Source organism: Tauraco erythrolophus, chromosome 12 (assembly GCF_009769465.1).
Source record: "Tauraco erythrolophus isolate bTauEry1 chromosome 12, bTauEry1.pri, whole genome shotgun sequence".
Lineage (NCBI taxonomy): Eukaryota > Metazoa > Chordata > Aves > Musophagiformes > Musophagidae > Tauraco > Tauraco erythrolophus.
In genome coordinates this window covers 19,015,989-19,030,026 of record NC_141476.1, presented here as the reverse complement: position 1 = coordinate 19,030,026, position 14,038 = coordinate 19,015,989, and the positions used below count along the sequence as shown (strand labels likewise).

Here is a 14,038-nt window from a genome sequence, read left to right as displayed (position 1 = left end):
GAAATGGTTTACATGATAATAGCTGGGAACAAGTATTTTCAGATGAATGTGTCAACCAATAATAATATACGTGTGTTTATTGCGCCCCTTAATAGGAATCTTTGAACTTAGTTTCAGCTGGAGAGGTTAAGTAAAGAGTGGTTTCCATCAAAGACCTGTTTACATAACAGACACATCTTTTGAACAGACATCCTCTGTAACAGATTATTTCTTTTTAAGAAAAAAATTTTCCCAATACTTAGACTTCTTACCACGTTTTCAGGTAGTAGCAAATGATTGTGACTGCTTCAGCCTATCCTGCTGTTTCAGAATGTAGTTGCACTAGTTGTCAGTACAAACAGAGGAAATTCTTGGAAAGGGAAAAGTAATTGGAGTTTTCAGAAGGCTAGATATAGTATTGTAGAGTAAAACAGCTTCAGCAGAGGTAAAAGCGTATTCTGCCCGTTCAGTGACAGAAATCAAAAGCTGACTTCCTCTCGCCTAACACATCTTTCTAGAATTCCCGGAGTAGTTGAGATCCAAGAAAATAAAAGCTGCCTCAGCTGTGATGAGAAATGTCATTCAGAAGCTTGGGAAAATAAAGGAAGTAATTCCATAAAGGGGGAGAGTTCATTTACCTGCCAAATTCTGAAATCCTTTACACACTATATTGTTTTCTGTCACGCAATTAAAGGAATGGGCTTATTTTTGTGACAGTGTGAGATCAGTGAGAGGAAGCAAGAGAAGCAGATTCAGAAATTGCACCTAGTTCTGGACTCCTTATATTATTTCTGAGCCTACAGCCCAGAGAATATCGTAGTCACATTAGAACATATTTATCCTTAGCCTTAAGGAATATATCAACTGCAAAATGATGACTTGCACATGTCTCAAAGAGGACTGACTCTGGAATTAGATTGCTTATCATCAGGTACGTACAGTCATGTTATATTGAAAAGGTTTCATAGGCAAAACCAGAGTATTGGTCAAAAGAGTCCCAACTGAACATGCCAATCCCACAGAGGCCCAGTTACTTGAAAGTTTTTGTTTATCTGTGTCATGGATTCTTTTTCATTCATCACAGGTAAGTAATTGTTAGACAAGCTAAACCTACTTACATAGACTAAGAGAACAACTGCTTTTTTATTTCTTCACTCCATGTTTTGCCTCTGTGACATACTGTATGCTGTGTGCAGTTTCCTGTATTAAACCTGCACATACCTACATCTGCATAGAATCCTGTGGTAAGATTCCTTGCTTGTTACATACAGTAACTTCTGCGCATTCCCAGGCTTTCACATTTTTAGCTCTGTGACCTTATTAATAGCTGTGAAGAAGTAGAAATTCTAACACTGAAGTAGCCAAGAAGGTAGAAGTAGGTGCAGCCCTGTAGTATGAAGGAGGTGAATACTTAGAATGAATTTAACGGTATGATAACAGGAAGTGAGTTTGGGCTTGCTAACTGAGGGGAAAGATAGAGACTAGGTAATCTAGGATGTAAAATTCCTTACATGCTTGAACCCCTAGAAGGATTGTTGGCTATATTTAAGCTTTTTCCACTGCCCATTGTTCAGGGAGTGTCAAGAAGTGGGTGGGGGAGGAATTGGATAGAAACTCTTAAGTCACTGAAAACCAGACATTGTCGCTCCTGAGAATTGCATAGCAAAGGATCAGAAAGTACCAATATGCTACACAGATGCTTTGGAAGCAAAGAGAGTAATTGTCAGAAGATATGACAAGGGGATTGTCTGTGGAGAAAGATAAATTACTAAAACAAGGAGAGACTTATTCCTCTGGAGTGAAACATTCTTCAGTGAACTTGTATTTGAACAATGTTAAAACGTTCATTTTTTTATGAAGCAAAGCCCCTTCCCATGCTGGAAATAGATAGTAATTAAAAAATACTGATAATTTGGAAGACACCAGATTACTAAAAATGAGTTTGCTTTTTCTCTAGGAGAAACTTTGAGGAGGAGGGTGAAAGAGAGGGAGAAGTAAACTCGTAGGTGGTTTCTTGCAAAAGCAAATAAATTGACCAAAATAATGAGACTGTGGGAAACATGAGTCTCTTTGCCCCCCCCCCCCCCCAAAAAGGCAGTTTATAGAAGCAGATGCTTACCAGCAGATGCTTAGACTTAGCTGCAAATAGCCAGAAGTGAATTAAATATGAGCCGAAAGATTTGAAAAAGTGGGAAAAGCTTCACTAACCTTTGATTAACTGTTTTGCAGTTAAAGAAAAGGCAGCCTCATAGATGAAAGTAAGAATAGTTAGAGTAGGGTAGTAATAGTTAGAGTTAATATCATCTAGCATGATTCAGACTGAGAGGTGAAATAGAGGTGGTGTTTTCAGAGGAAGGGGCTGTTGCTGGAAAGCATCTGCAGGTGAGAGGTGTTGACTTGGAAGTGATGATAGGAGGTGAGCATGGGGTTGGGGAAGGAGCAGCCGTGAGGTGACGACATGACAGGGAGGTTGGATTAGATGATCTCTAAGGTCCCTTCCAGCCTATGCCATTCTATGATTCTGTGACAGCTGAAGAGTTCATAGAGCAGTAACAGAGGAAGCTGGGCAGAGAACTATTGATGTAAATACTTGGTTTGGACTGTGAATCCACTCTCCGTAGAGGAAGAAAAAGTGAAAGAGGTGTTAGATGAAAAGATGAAGCTTTTTGTGACAGTTGAAACCATGTCAAGTATGCAAAAAATTGGTGACCTGTAAAGCTCAAAACTGAGTTAAGGTTTCCAAACCTAATAGCAACAATCAAAAAAGACCTGTGGGATCTTCCTGTGGCAGCTAACAGCCAGCCCAGTGTAAATTTGAGAGATTATATGATCTGCAGCTGAGAAGTCTCGAATTCGGTTCATAAAAATTTTTTATATTCAAGAAATGTAAGAAAACTCTATTTAAGAGTGCTTATAAAACAAGCTGGTATATTTTTATATACTGCAAATCCGCAGTGCTGTAAGCCATGTTTCCTGAAAGCACTTTGTACATACACTGATTTAATGTTAAAATACAGTGCAGAAATATGTTAAAATCAAAAAATCAAAGTTCTGCCTAAATAACATGTATTTTGCATCAGAGTTTGAATAAGTGAAAGACTGGGGTTTTCCTGAGCTTTTGAATGTCTTTTGAGGTGAACACTGGTGAATATGTAAAGTATCGATAACCTGTACTACCCAAAAAGACAAATTTTGTGAATTTTGTGTGTGCAAAATGAATGAGTAAAGGGGAACAATAAGAAAATCTGATGATGATGAAAGTCTGAAGTGTGTGTGAATGTGCATCAAAGAACAATATAGAAGAAAACACATAACGCTTGAACAAGAGCGAAGGGTATTTACTAAGCACTGGATGGGCTGTAAATACTGACAACATGAAGAACTAGGTCAAGCATTTTTTTTTTTTTTTGTTACAGTGCTGCCACCCCTATATGTGCCATTTCTTTAGGAGATGTTGTTTAGTTTTTTCCTTTGTAGTTATAAATGTTAAATTAATTGAATCAAATCTACTTGGCTTTCTGAATCTTCACATAAGATAGCAAACTGGTAGCAGAATTAAGTTACCAGTAATTTTCACTGAGATATCTTGAGATAATCCTTTGCTATGTAATCAACTTTTCTGATTCTATAAGTTAATGTCCAGCTTTTCTTGTACTGCTACATCTCCGTAAATCTGCCTGCATGCAGCCATGCTAAAAAGCTGATGTGAATCACATTTGTCCTCTTAATCATCCTCAAAGTAGTTCCAAGGTCATAGACTGTATTGAAGCTATTTATGTGTTACTGTGTAAGTGAATTAGTGAATTTTGGTGAGTTAGTGAGTGTTGAGAGGTTTATCTAAGATGCACACTTAAATTGATTGTCCCATTTTGCAGTCTTATCCTAGAAGAACTGAGAGTTCCTGCATCCTTTATACTTGTCTGAAGTGTGTGACTGATGATAATATACATTACTAACTTACATTCTTAAGACTATTTCAGTTAAACTGATACAAACCCTTGGTAAAGATTGTCTTTTTCAACCTATATTAGTCTTTATTAGTTGGGTCAAATTAACTCTTTAGTTGGCTCAAACAATTTCTAAGTTAGACTCAGGCCTGTCCCTGTGTGGACATCCTGCTTACATCTGTGGATAGCTGTTCTGCACTAACGTTGCAGCCTCCCTCTTTGCTATCCCCTTATCATTATAACTGGGGTTTTGTTTCGTTCTCGTGCTCACTTTAGATTGCTAGCTTTGTCTTTGTTCGTTGCCTCATTTTTGCAGTCTTTTTGCTTTAACTGGGGTGGAGTCAGCACCGTAAGTATTTCTGCAGAGAAGTGGGACCGGGAAGCCATTTTGTGTATGAAACAGGGTGGGTGTTTCCTAGATTAAAATTCCTTTATTATAATTGCCATAGTGTGCTTTTGAAGAGCAGAGAGTTGGCCATCCACGCATGTAGATACTATAATGACCTCTGTATTGCAGCTGTTATGCAGTGACATCTGTGAATGCTGGAGATGAAGAGTGACACTGGCGCACTATTGCGAAGATAACACAGAAAACCCCTAGTATTTGTGTTCACTATAATATATAATAATAAAATTAATACATATTTATATACAATATAATTACAGATTTGAGTCTCTTTAGGGATCAATGAGTGTTCTGCTTTAAACTGTTCTACTCTTGGCATCTATCAAGGTAAAGCTCCCTTAAATTAATCCGAAATTTAGCTAGCTATGAGCAATTAATACACCCGAATCACTGTGTAACTGAAATGGGTAACAATATGACATCGTTAATTCAAAAGCTGGGCTCCATCATGTCCCTCTCAGTGTTGCCTACTCTATTTAAGAGAGCACTAGTTTTTTTTTCTTTTTTCCTCCATCATAGCCTCAGGTTGGGATTGTTCATAATCTTACATGAATTACATGGGAAGATAGGGTTTCAGTCTGGCTGTATGGTAATCATGGTGCACCTGGCTGTGGAGCAGGCAGGCAGAAAGACCAGGCAGTGAGTCAGAGTGCTGACAGTGGGGTAGAATGTTTTACAGAGGGGAGGTTATGAGATGGTCAGTTTGTGATTCTACAGTACTACCCTTGTGCCTTCTGTAAAGATAACTGACAGCTGTGGAGTGGCTTCTGTTGGAGAAGGAAGAGAATATTCTGTAAGGAAGCAAAGGAGGAATGTGAGGACTCTGTGAACAGTTCAAGTTCTGATCTAAGCCGCTTTTACAGTGAGCAACCCAAATAGAAGAATATCTTTAGGCATCTAATGGAGTTAGTGATGGCTAAAACAATGCCTTGGTACTGTTTGAGTCATGTGGAGTGTGCTGGTCCATGGGTTCTGTGGATCAGTTTACTCCAAGGAGGAAGATAAACACAGGTGCATGCTTGTTTTGCATAGGTGTGCACACTGGTTCTGTTTTCTAGCAGCACCTGTGTTGTTGCCCAAAGCTCTTGGGAGCTACAGATGAGTAGGTCAGAGCTTGCTTTTACAGGTTTTTCCTTCACAAATCCAGATACGGTTTGGAATAACTGTTCTATCTGTCTTCCCTTATGGCACTGCACAAGGATTTTTTTTTTTTTTTCACTGTTCTTATTCAGTATGCTTGTATGAGTCATTGGGGAAGGCATGCTGTTTTTTATCTCTGTATGGATCCCTTTTGTGAGACAGTTGTGGTATCTGATGAGGATACAGCCTAGATATCTATTAACAGACTGGGTATCACTTACATATGATGGTGGTAGGTGTGAGGAAATACCAAGCGCAGTCTTTCTCAGCTATATGTCCTGCAGATTGGTTTTGGGTGCAGAAGCTCGGTGTGCTTTCTTAAGAGAGATCTCGCCACATAGATGCAAGCCTTGTGTTTCTAGACCGGAGCGTTGCAGTGTGCCTGCAGAGGTTTGTGCCTGGAGCTTGTTCAGAAGGTAATGCAGAATTAATTTGCCTGTTAACTTAGCAGAAGCACCACAGTTTCCAGGTTCCTGTTTGTGTTGTTTAAAACACGAAAAGCTATGGGTTTTTTAGTAATTAGGATCACTCCTCTTGAACTGTGGTCTGCGTCGCTCGTTGAGCTCGGTAAGAACGCGCACTGCGGACACGTCGCGCTCGCTCTGTCACATGTACATGTGACTTCCTGTCCCGTGGTTTTCACACGATTCTCTGGTTTACCAAGGACAGGTATAATTTAGGTCTCATCTGACTGTTCTTAGGTGGTTTTTAAATTAAAGTTGCCTGATTTTAATCACCTACTTCAGATGAGGTAATTTAAACTGGTAAGGTGAAGCATTGATTTCAGCTCTCTGGTATTCTGTTACTATCTGTATTTTCGCAAGGGATTTTTTCCTCACTGGCTGATATAATCCTTCAAAGTTAATTTGCAGCTAAGCACACACCCTTTCTGTGTAATTTGGTGCTTTTTCTTGTCAGCCAGAAGGAATCTTTAGCTTAATAAAACTATATTTCATTTCATCCTATATTTGAAGGATGATATGGCTGTGTATGCCTTGCCTTAAGCTTGAATGAAAATGTCGAGAAAATAGTATTTCAATTTCCAATAAATGCATTAAGTGTGAAACATAATCAAATTCATAGTTCTGACATTTTTCTTTTAAGTCATTGTGGTCTAGTTATTTAGGAAAAAAATGCTTCATGAAATTCCACAGATGTGGAAATGAAGAGGGTACCTAACGTGTTTCAGAATCCTTTAGGTTTCAACCGCACAGACTCTAAATGAATCTCATAGACAATACACTTTTTTCCTAATGTCTACAGTTGTGTCTCTATTTCCAGACACTGAAACACTTAGCTTAATTTATTTAAAAAGCTTGGAAAAATTATCTCCTCCTTTCCAGCTTCAGAGTCGTTTAGAGACTGAAAAAAGGACAAAGTCTCCTGCCTTTTCAGTTTTTAATCAGTTTTTCAATTCTGAATAGAGTAATAAAGTTTAAGATGTTGGTATCTCTGCAGATATTGCGTAGAGCAAAAGTAAAAGTTATTACGGCAAAAGCCTTTATACTCCATTCAATATATTTTACGGAAAATTGTGCTCAGCATGGCACTGCAGTTTAAAACTGAACTGCAGGTAAGATATTTCCTCTCCCAGTGTGTATATGATTCAAAAAGCAATGTCTGTTTATTTGAGGACTCTTTGACTCAAAATAAAGTTCGTAATTGCCTAAAATAAGCATAGGCTTTGATACAGGTGGTTTTAGTTTTATACTTAATATAAGCTCTTTCAGAAAGAAGACTGTGTGTAGCGAACCAGTGCTTTTATACTGTAATCTGGATTTAAATAACACAGAACTTCTGGTCCGAAGAGGAGACTCGGCTGCCTTTTGCAAATGGAGAAACAATAAAATTTGAACAGGCTTTTTGGTGTTCCTTGTTTCTTTTGCCTGTGATAGATGTTGGATTTGTGTGGATGTGGTGGATTTTTCTCATAGCATTGACTGAAGAAAAAGTAGGTTGGGGAGATGACAGTAAGGTCTTTCTCCTCTGTCCCTTTAGATCTGAAAATGCAGCAGTCTAAACAGCACAGCATGAGTGTGGTGAGCTTGAGTACCAAACTAACCTCGAAGTGGGTTGTTAAATATCTACCTGAACTGCTTTGTAATTTTGCAAAATGTGTTCCCTCCCAAAACAAAGGGGCAGTTAAGACTGAATGACTTGAAAGCTGCCTTCCTGCCACATGAGAGCATTCCGTTAAAGAAAGTGAGTGTGACTCTGAGGACATGTGCAGGTATATCGAACCCTTTGAGTCTTGGAGACTTCCTGGAGCGTGCCTTATGATGGCACTCTTTGACCTCTCGTTTGTCTGGAAGAACGACGGGACTGTAACAGCTTCTTCCCACTCAGTTTTATCTTCTAGACACGGATTTCTGGATTTAATCTGTACAATAAGAACTTCACTTGTTTCACTGAATGCAAATTCTTATGGTTTGATAGAGGAAGATGTTGATCCACAGGTAAATGTGAGATGAGACTTCAGAGCTGCTTGAAAGGGTTCTATCATGTGAAGCTGAGTGATTCAGGGATTGGTTTAGGCTAATAGTTATCTTTCCCTACATTTTACACCTCATCTAAATCAGGAATGACTGAGAGACTGAACATCCATGCTGCATGCTGTTTGATGCAAAGTAGAGGTTTTAGTCCAGTTGAAACTAAAGCATTTTGTACAGGACTAGCAACAAAGCCATGGATTAACAGGTCTTACTGCATGTCCGTCTCCAGAGTGCATTGCGATGGCACGCACTGGTGGCCAGTATTGGAGAGGAGCTTGGGCCAATGGTACCTGTGTGGCACCAGCATTTTTGCAGATGAGACTTTGCAGGCCTGCAAGTGCTCCAGCATGTGTCATGTTCTGTAGTTGTGGAGAGAAAGTGACGGGAAATGTGTGATGTCTGGATGTGGGGAGAAGTGAAAACTATAGGTGTGTTTTCTTCAGTTATTCTTACTCTGTTTTACATTTGTTTTAATATATGCAATGGACTATTTTTTGCTGTCTTTATAGGAGGAAGAAGAGCAAGAGGAAGAAGATGATGATGAAGATGATGATGATACAGATGACCTCGATGAACTAGATACAGACCAGCTGCTGGAGGCTGAGCTGGAGGAGGATGAGAACAATGAGAATGCTGGTGAGGATGGAGAAAATGACTTTTCTCCCTCCGATGATGAGGAGCTTGCCAACCTCCTGGAAGAGGGAGATGAGGGTGAAGATGAAGATTCTGATGCTGATGAGGAAGTCGAGCTGATTCTTGGAGATAGTAAGTGTGTGCCCAGCTTGGTGACCACAGGTGACCTTGTCCTTTGTTTAAGGTCCTGACAAATATGCAACATCTAAGTCTTCCCTGAAATTATTTAGCTGACTTCCCCCATGCTGGTGTGAAAGGCACAAATCATCATGCTTGTTCACCTGTGGCCTCCCAAAGTAATCTGTTGGTAAAAACAGCTCTTATCTGAGAGAGCAACTGTGAGTTCTGTAAAGGAAGGTATCTCATTTCTTCATGTGCTCCCAGTTGTGTGTGTGAGAACTTGGCAGGCCAAGAAACTCTGTGAAGAAGCCTTGTCTGATTGCTTGTCCTTCAAGGTGGCACTGGTTGAACTGTTACCTGTCCTGTCTTCTGCCTTATTTGTACCTATAAAGACAGAAAAGCATTTTTGATCCTTGGTGCTATTCTTTCTCTTTTGTAATTGCTTAAAGTGCAAAACTGACATGGCATTTCGGACTTCACTTCCTTTTTTAGACTGTTCAGAAGCTAACACAACTTTTGGGATAAAATTTAAATTGTTCTCTTTTTCTGGCATGCCGCAGATACAAAGATTTGAAAAGTTAACAAAGCGTGTGTGTCTCTGTATGTGTGTAAGAAAGAAAAGTCTGAGCTTTTTATGTAGCAGTTCAATTTGGAAAAAGGCTTCACAAGACAGACAAGGTGAGTAGGATAGCATCAGGCTTGGGATTTGTGACACCGGATTCTGTTCCCTTTTTTGCAGGACAATTTTTGAGTATGCACAGCTAAGCCACTTAGCTCTTTGTAATTTTCAAGCTGTAAAATGAGGATGATGTAGTGACCTTAAGTTAAAAGGTTGGTATGGATAAGTAATAACAGGGTGTGAGGTGTTTGAAGTCCTGCAGGGACAGGAGATTAATGTGAGAGCTGAAGTTGGAGTCAAATCTTCTCTGCCAGTGCGCTGGAGGATTGAGCATGCCAGGCCTCTGTTTTGGCACCAACGTGGCTGGCAGACTCATTCATGTCCATCTTTTCTGTTAGAATGGAGCTCAGTTGTTTTTAAGGATGTGGCCAGACCAGGTTGCCAGAGTTATTCTGTGGGGTCAGTCGGCTCTTCTCTAGAAAGTAATAGGTATACAATGCAGGGACATATAGGACATTTACATGGCTCAAATTCACTAATAGAGTATTCAGGCCAACATTTTGGGATTGCTGGTAACTTCTGCCTGTTTCGGTAGCTGACAGGACCTTCTTGACACAACTCCACTTCTGTTTCCTCAGGAGGTGCAGGGCCAGAAGATATTAGGAGAGCACCCCGAGTGCTGTAACTTGAATTGTCCAAGGGGCAGAATGGAGGGGAAGTTTGGGCCATTTCAATAACTATTTCTGTAACAAAACTAGGTGCTACTTGACACTTAGTCATTTCATGTTTGCTCTGCAGAGCACTATGTGTTATGAAATGGACACGTTGCACACTGCTTATGGATAGAACCACTTGATCAGAACTTTGATCTGGTCTGTGCAGCTGGCCCATCCTGTGGCTTTTAGGTTGCTCGGCAGTGTCTTTGGGAACTTAAAGCAGGGAGCGCAGCTCTGCCAGGCTGATGTATGTGTGGTCCTTGCACAGGGTTTGATGAGTGATGTTCTGTAGCTTCTTCTCTGTGACTTCAATTTAATCTGGCTTGCCTTTTTTTCTCACCCAGCAAGAACAACTAAAACTCCCTCTCCTTTGCTTATGCTATATTCCAGGATTAAAAGTTGTAAGGGCACTGGCACTGTTGCCAAGTACAGATCTGAGGCATGGTGATGTATTTGGAGAATCCATGGAGAACCTTTTAAGCATACATTTGTCTTCCTCCTCCTTTGTCACCACCTTGCGGAGGGTAGATCTGTTTGTCTTGTCCAAGGCAGTTTATGCATTGTGCAGGTCTTTTAATACCTTGTTCCTGGGCCAGTGGAGTGTCCTTCTTGAAACGCACGTGTGACATAGGATGGAAGAAATATATGTAATTCTCACCAGCAGCATGGCTGACTCTTGTTTCCTCTCTTCTTCTGTAATCAAAAGCGGCATCTTCCAGGCAGGTCTATAAGCTTCTGCCCAGCAGTGAACTGCAATCAGGCCTACTTACAGACATGGAGCTCAAAATGGGAAGGTTTCTGGTGGACTGGAGAATACAGAGTTAGGAGATCCCTTTTCAAAGCTTTGGTCTGGTGTTTTAAAAAAATAAACACCAACCTTTTTCAGCTTCTCTTCTTCTCCAGAATTTCTAGATTGTTATCTCGCTTGTGCTTCTTTCCCTCTTACTGCGTAAGTGCAGCTGCTGCAGCACTGGCTGGTGTTTTGCAACTCCCCGTACGTGGCTGTAGCTGTTCTGGGAGCACTGATGACCCCTCAGCTTAGGCTCAGTACGATGGATGGTGAGACTGGAGCATCCCTCGCTTATCTTCAGGGAGGAGGGTTGGGGGAAAGGATTTGTGCCCTCTGCTTGCCTGTGATTTTGTTTTTTCCCTTAAGGAAAGCATCTGAGAAGGGGTGAACCTTCCAGAAGGCCTTGCTTACCTTGACAGGCATTTTAGAGATCCAGTGTAACTGAGATGGTTAAGAGGAAGTCTTGGTGTCTTTTTTTTAAACAAACAAACAAACCTGTTTTTAACATCTAGTTAACTGCAGCATCCAATGAATTCAGATAAGAAAAAGAGCCAACGTCACCTCTAAGGTAAGGCAGGAGACCTCTTGCTGCCAGAGCTTCTACCACTTCCCTCTTGCACAACTGAGGGAGGAGACATCTTATGTTTTAAGATAAAAAGCAACTCTATGTGTGACTGCTTCTGGAAAATCCTTTCACATGTTTTGTACCACAATGAAGAAACTCAGGAAAAGCACATATTTCAGGTCACCTTTAATGAGTGTCATGTAATTAAATTCATTACAGAAACCTTTGGGTTGCTAGAGGGAGGTTCTAGTTGTGAGTGTATGGATTGCTTCCCCCTCTGTGAGGAGGTCTCCCACTGTGCTGTGCAGAGAGGAGTGACAGGCCAGTAAGAACCTAATACTGGGAAAGTCTCGGTATAGCTTATTGTGTAATGAATTAGCCCCATGCATATCACACAGAGGCCGTAGTTCACAACATGAGGTTGGTGGAACTGTCAGGCTTGCTTTCAGGTAACAGCTGTGAGGAATGACTGCCAGATCCGTTCAGCCCCCAGCATGAAGAGCCGTTGCACTTAGGCGTGCACAGTAAGTTGTGGAGGCAGCTCACGTGCAGGTAACTTACTGCCAGTGTCCTGCTCCCCATCGTGGGGAAAAAAACCCACAAAAAAACGAATAGAAACAGCACTTGCTAAAGCTGCTCTCCTCATGACCCTCTGTTTTAACCAGGGAAAGAAAGCTCTGGTGCAGATTTGCTAACTGCTTTTGGTTGATTTGAAATGCACTAATGGTGTGAGCCGCCTCCGTCATTGCTGGGGAGCTGCAGGTGGTGGCCATCTCGTGTAACTATGGATGTGTTGCCTCGCTTAGCAGCCCTGGTAGCTGTGTTCTTCCACAAACCAAACATAACCTGCGTGTCTCCTTTTCAGCCGACAGCTCGGATAACTCTGACTTGGAGGACGACATAATCCTGTCTCTGAACGAGTGAGGAGTGACTGCCAGGCGGGGTGTTGGCAGGAGGAGACGCTGCCTTCCCAGCAGAAGACCGAAGACCAAATTGGAAACCGATTCTGAGCACCCCAGCCCTTTTTTTCTCCTGGGAAAACCTGAGGAACTCCAGCCCATCCGCTGTGTTGGTTTGAGTCAGTTTGAGGCTCAGGGCTAAGTCTGAGGCTCTACAATAAAGAGACCTGGGGTTAGGCCTCTTTTCTCTCTGCCTTTTTTTTTTATTTTTTATTTTAGGCTGAGATGACTCTCTTCTTCAAGGAAACTTCTGAAGATATTTCACAATATATTTTCTTTGTATAAAGTTCTTTCCTAAAGAACAGAAATAGTTTTATATAAAAAAAAAAAAAAGAGGAAAAAAAAAAGGCAAGTGTTCTAGTAAAGAGGGGATGGACTTTGTATTCCTGTAGTACCTTGTTACCATGGGGTAGGTTCGGGGGAGAAAAATTGTTTAAAATTAAAAGAGGCATTTTTATGCAGCTACTAAGTGAAATAAGAAGATCATGGTTTCTAAAATTGTTGAGGAGTGAGAATATTTTTATTTTAAATATGATTTTATTTTTTAAAAAAAAGCAACAGGTGTTAACACCTGCTAGCACGCCAGTGTGTTTCAGATGCTTTTGTCCTCCAGGGAGGAGCCCTGGGGGTGTCTGGTAACTGAAGTACAGGCTGTTTAAAGCAGAGATTCTCACTGTGACACCAGCGATAGTGGGAGGCTGAAATCCTGGCTTGGCCTAGTCAGAGCCTGGTATTCCCGAAGACAGGGGGATCTGGGATTGAAGTTTGAGCCCTCTTTCTCCCCTCTACCCTTTGTGATTCAAGTTTTTTTATTTTTTTCCCCCCCATCCCTCTTGCCCTCTGTGTGGAAACCGCAAAATTGAAGGCCTTTTTCTTTAATGTAAAATGTATTTATTAAAAAATTAAATACAAATCCTGTCTCTGTGAATTGTAGCCATGCATTCCTCTGCCACCCACGGCGCCCCTGAGGAGTGCAGCCCTGCGTGGAGCAGGGAGCTGTAGCTGGTGGCCTGGCTGCAAGAAGGAAAGGCAAAGGAAACGAGGGGTGAGATTCCTCCCAGCTGCTCCAGCCCACGGGGACTCCCAGCGCTGCACGGTGACGTTGCACACTGCCTGTGGGTTCCAGTCTGACTTCTTGGTTTGCCGGACAGCCTGGAATCCTCGGCACGGCGCGGCGTCCTCGCTGCGCGTGTCGGGGCTGGAGGGTGCTGCTCGTGCCAGGCTGTGATTTCCTTTAAAGCTGCACCAGGACATCCACTCTGCGGTTCAGCCGCAGGAAGCGCGGTGAGCTGCAGGGAGCTCCCACCACCTCGCTGGCGTGTCGAAGGCGGGAGCAGCGTGGGGCCTCCTCTTCCACGTGTGGTTTTGGTGGTGCGCAGGCTGCCTTGTGGCTATGCTGGCAGAAGGCACGTGAGGTGCTCCTGTTTGTACATGACAAGAGACCCTTCCTGCTCTTGGAAGGGAAAAAAAAAAAACAGTTGAGTGCTTGATTTCACTTTACAGCGTGCAACTGCACAGCTTAGTTCCGTGAGTCAGAACTGGAAGGTAAATGTGCTGTTTATTCCGTTCAGACAACATCCGCTCAACTTGTTACCCTGTCTTCATTTTGGCTGCTTCGAGAACAAGGTTTGAGGCAGAACAGGGAGCTGGATGCTTCTCACTCCTGGACACC

At 41.8% G+C, this 14,038-nt stretch overlaps 1 protein-coding gene across 5 annotated transcripts in view; it reads left to right on the top strand.

The window, feature by feature from the left end:
* DCAF1 (DDB1 and CUL4 associated factor 1) overlaps positions 1-13,532 on the top strand; it is a 54,880-nt gene extending 41,348 nt beyond the window's left edge. Inside the window, exons 23-25 of one of the 5 annotated variants that reach the window (XM_086619364.1) lie at positions 8,474-8,729; positions 11,355-11,410; positions 12,273-12,310. In XM_086619364.1, the coding sequence (XP_086475490.1) occupies positions 8,474-8,729; positions 11,355-11,374 (276 nt within the window). In that variant the 3' untranslated portion in view covers positions 11,375-11,410; positions 12,273-12,310. Of the gene's footprint in view, positions 1-8,473; positions 8,948-11,354; positions 12,166-12,272 lie in introns of those variants that run through there. The other 4 variants (XM_086619362.1, XM_086619363.1, XR_015222490.1 and 1 more) reach the window with 4 other exon arrangements.
* The last annotated feature ends 506 nt before the right edge of the window (positions 13,533-14,038 follow it).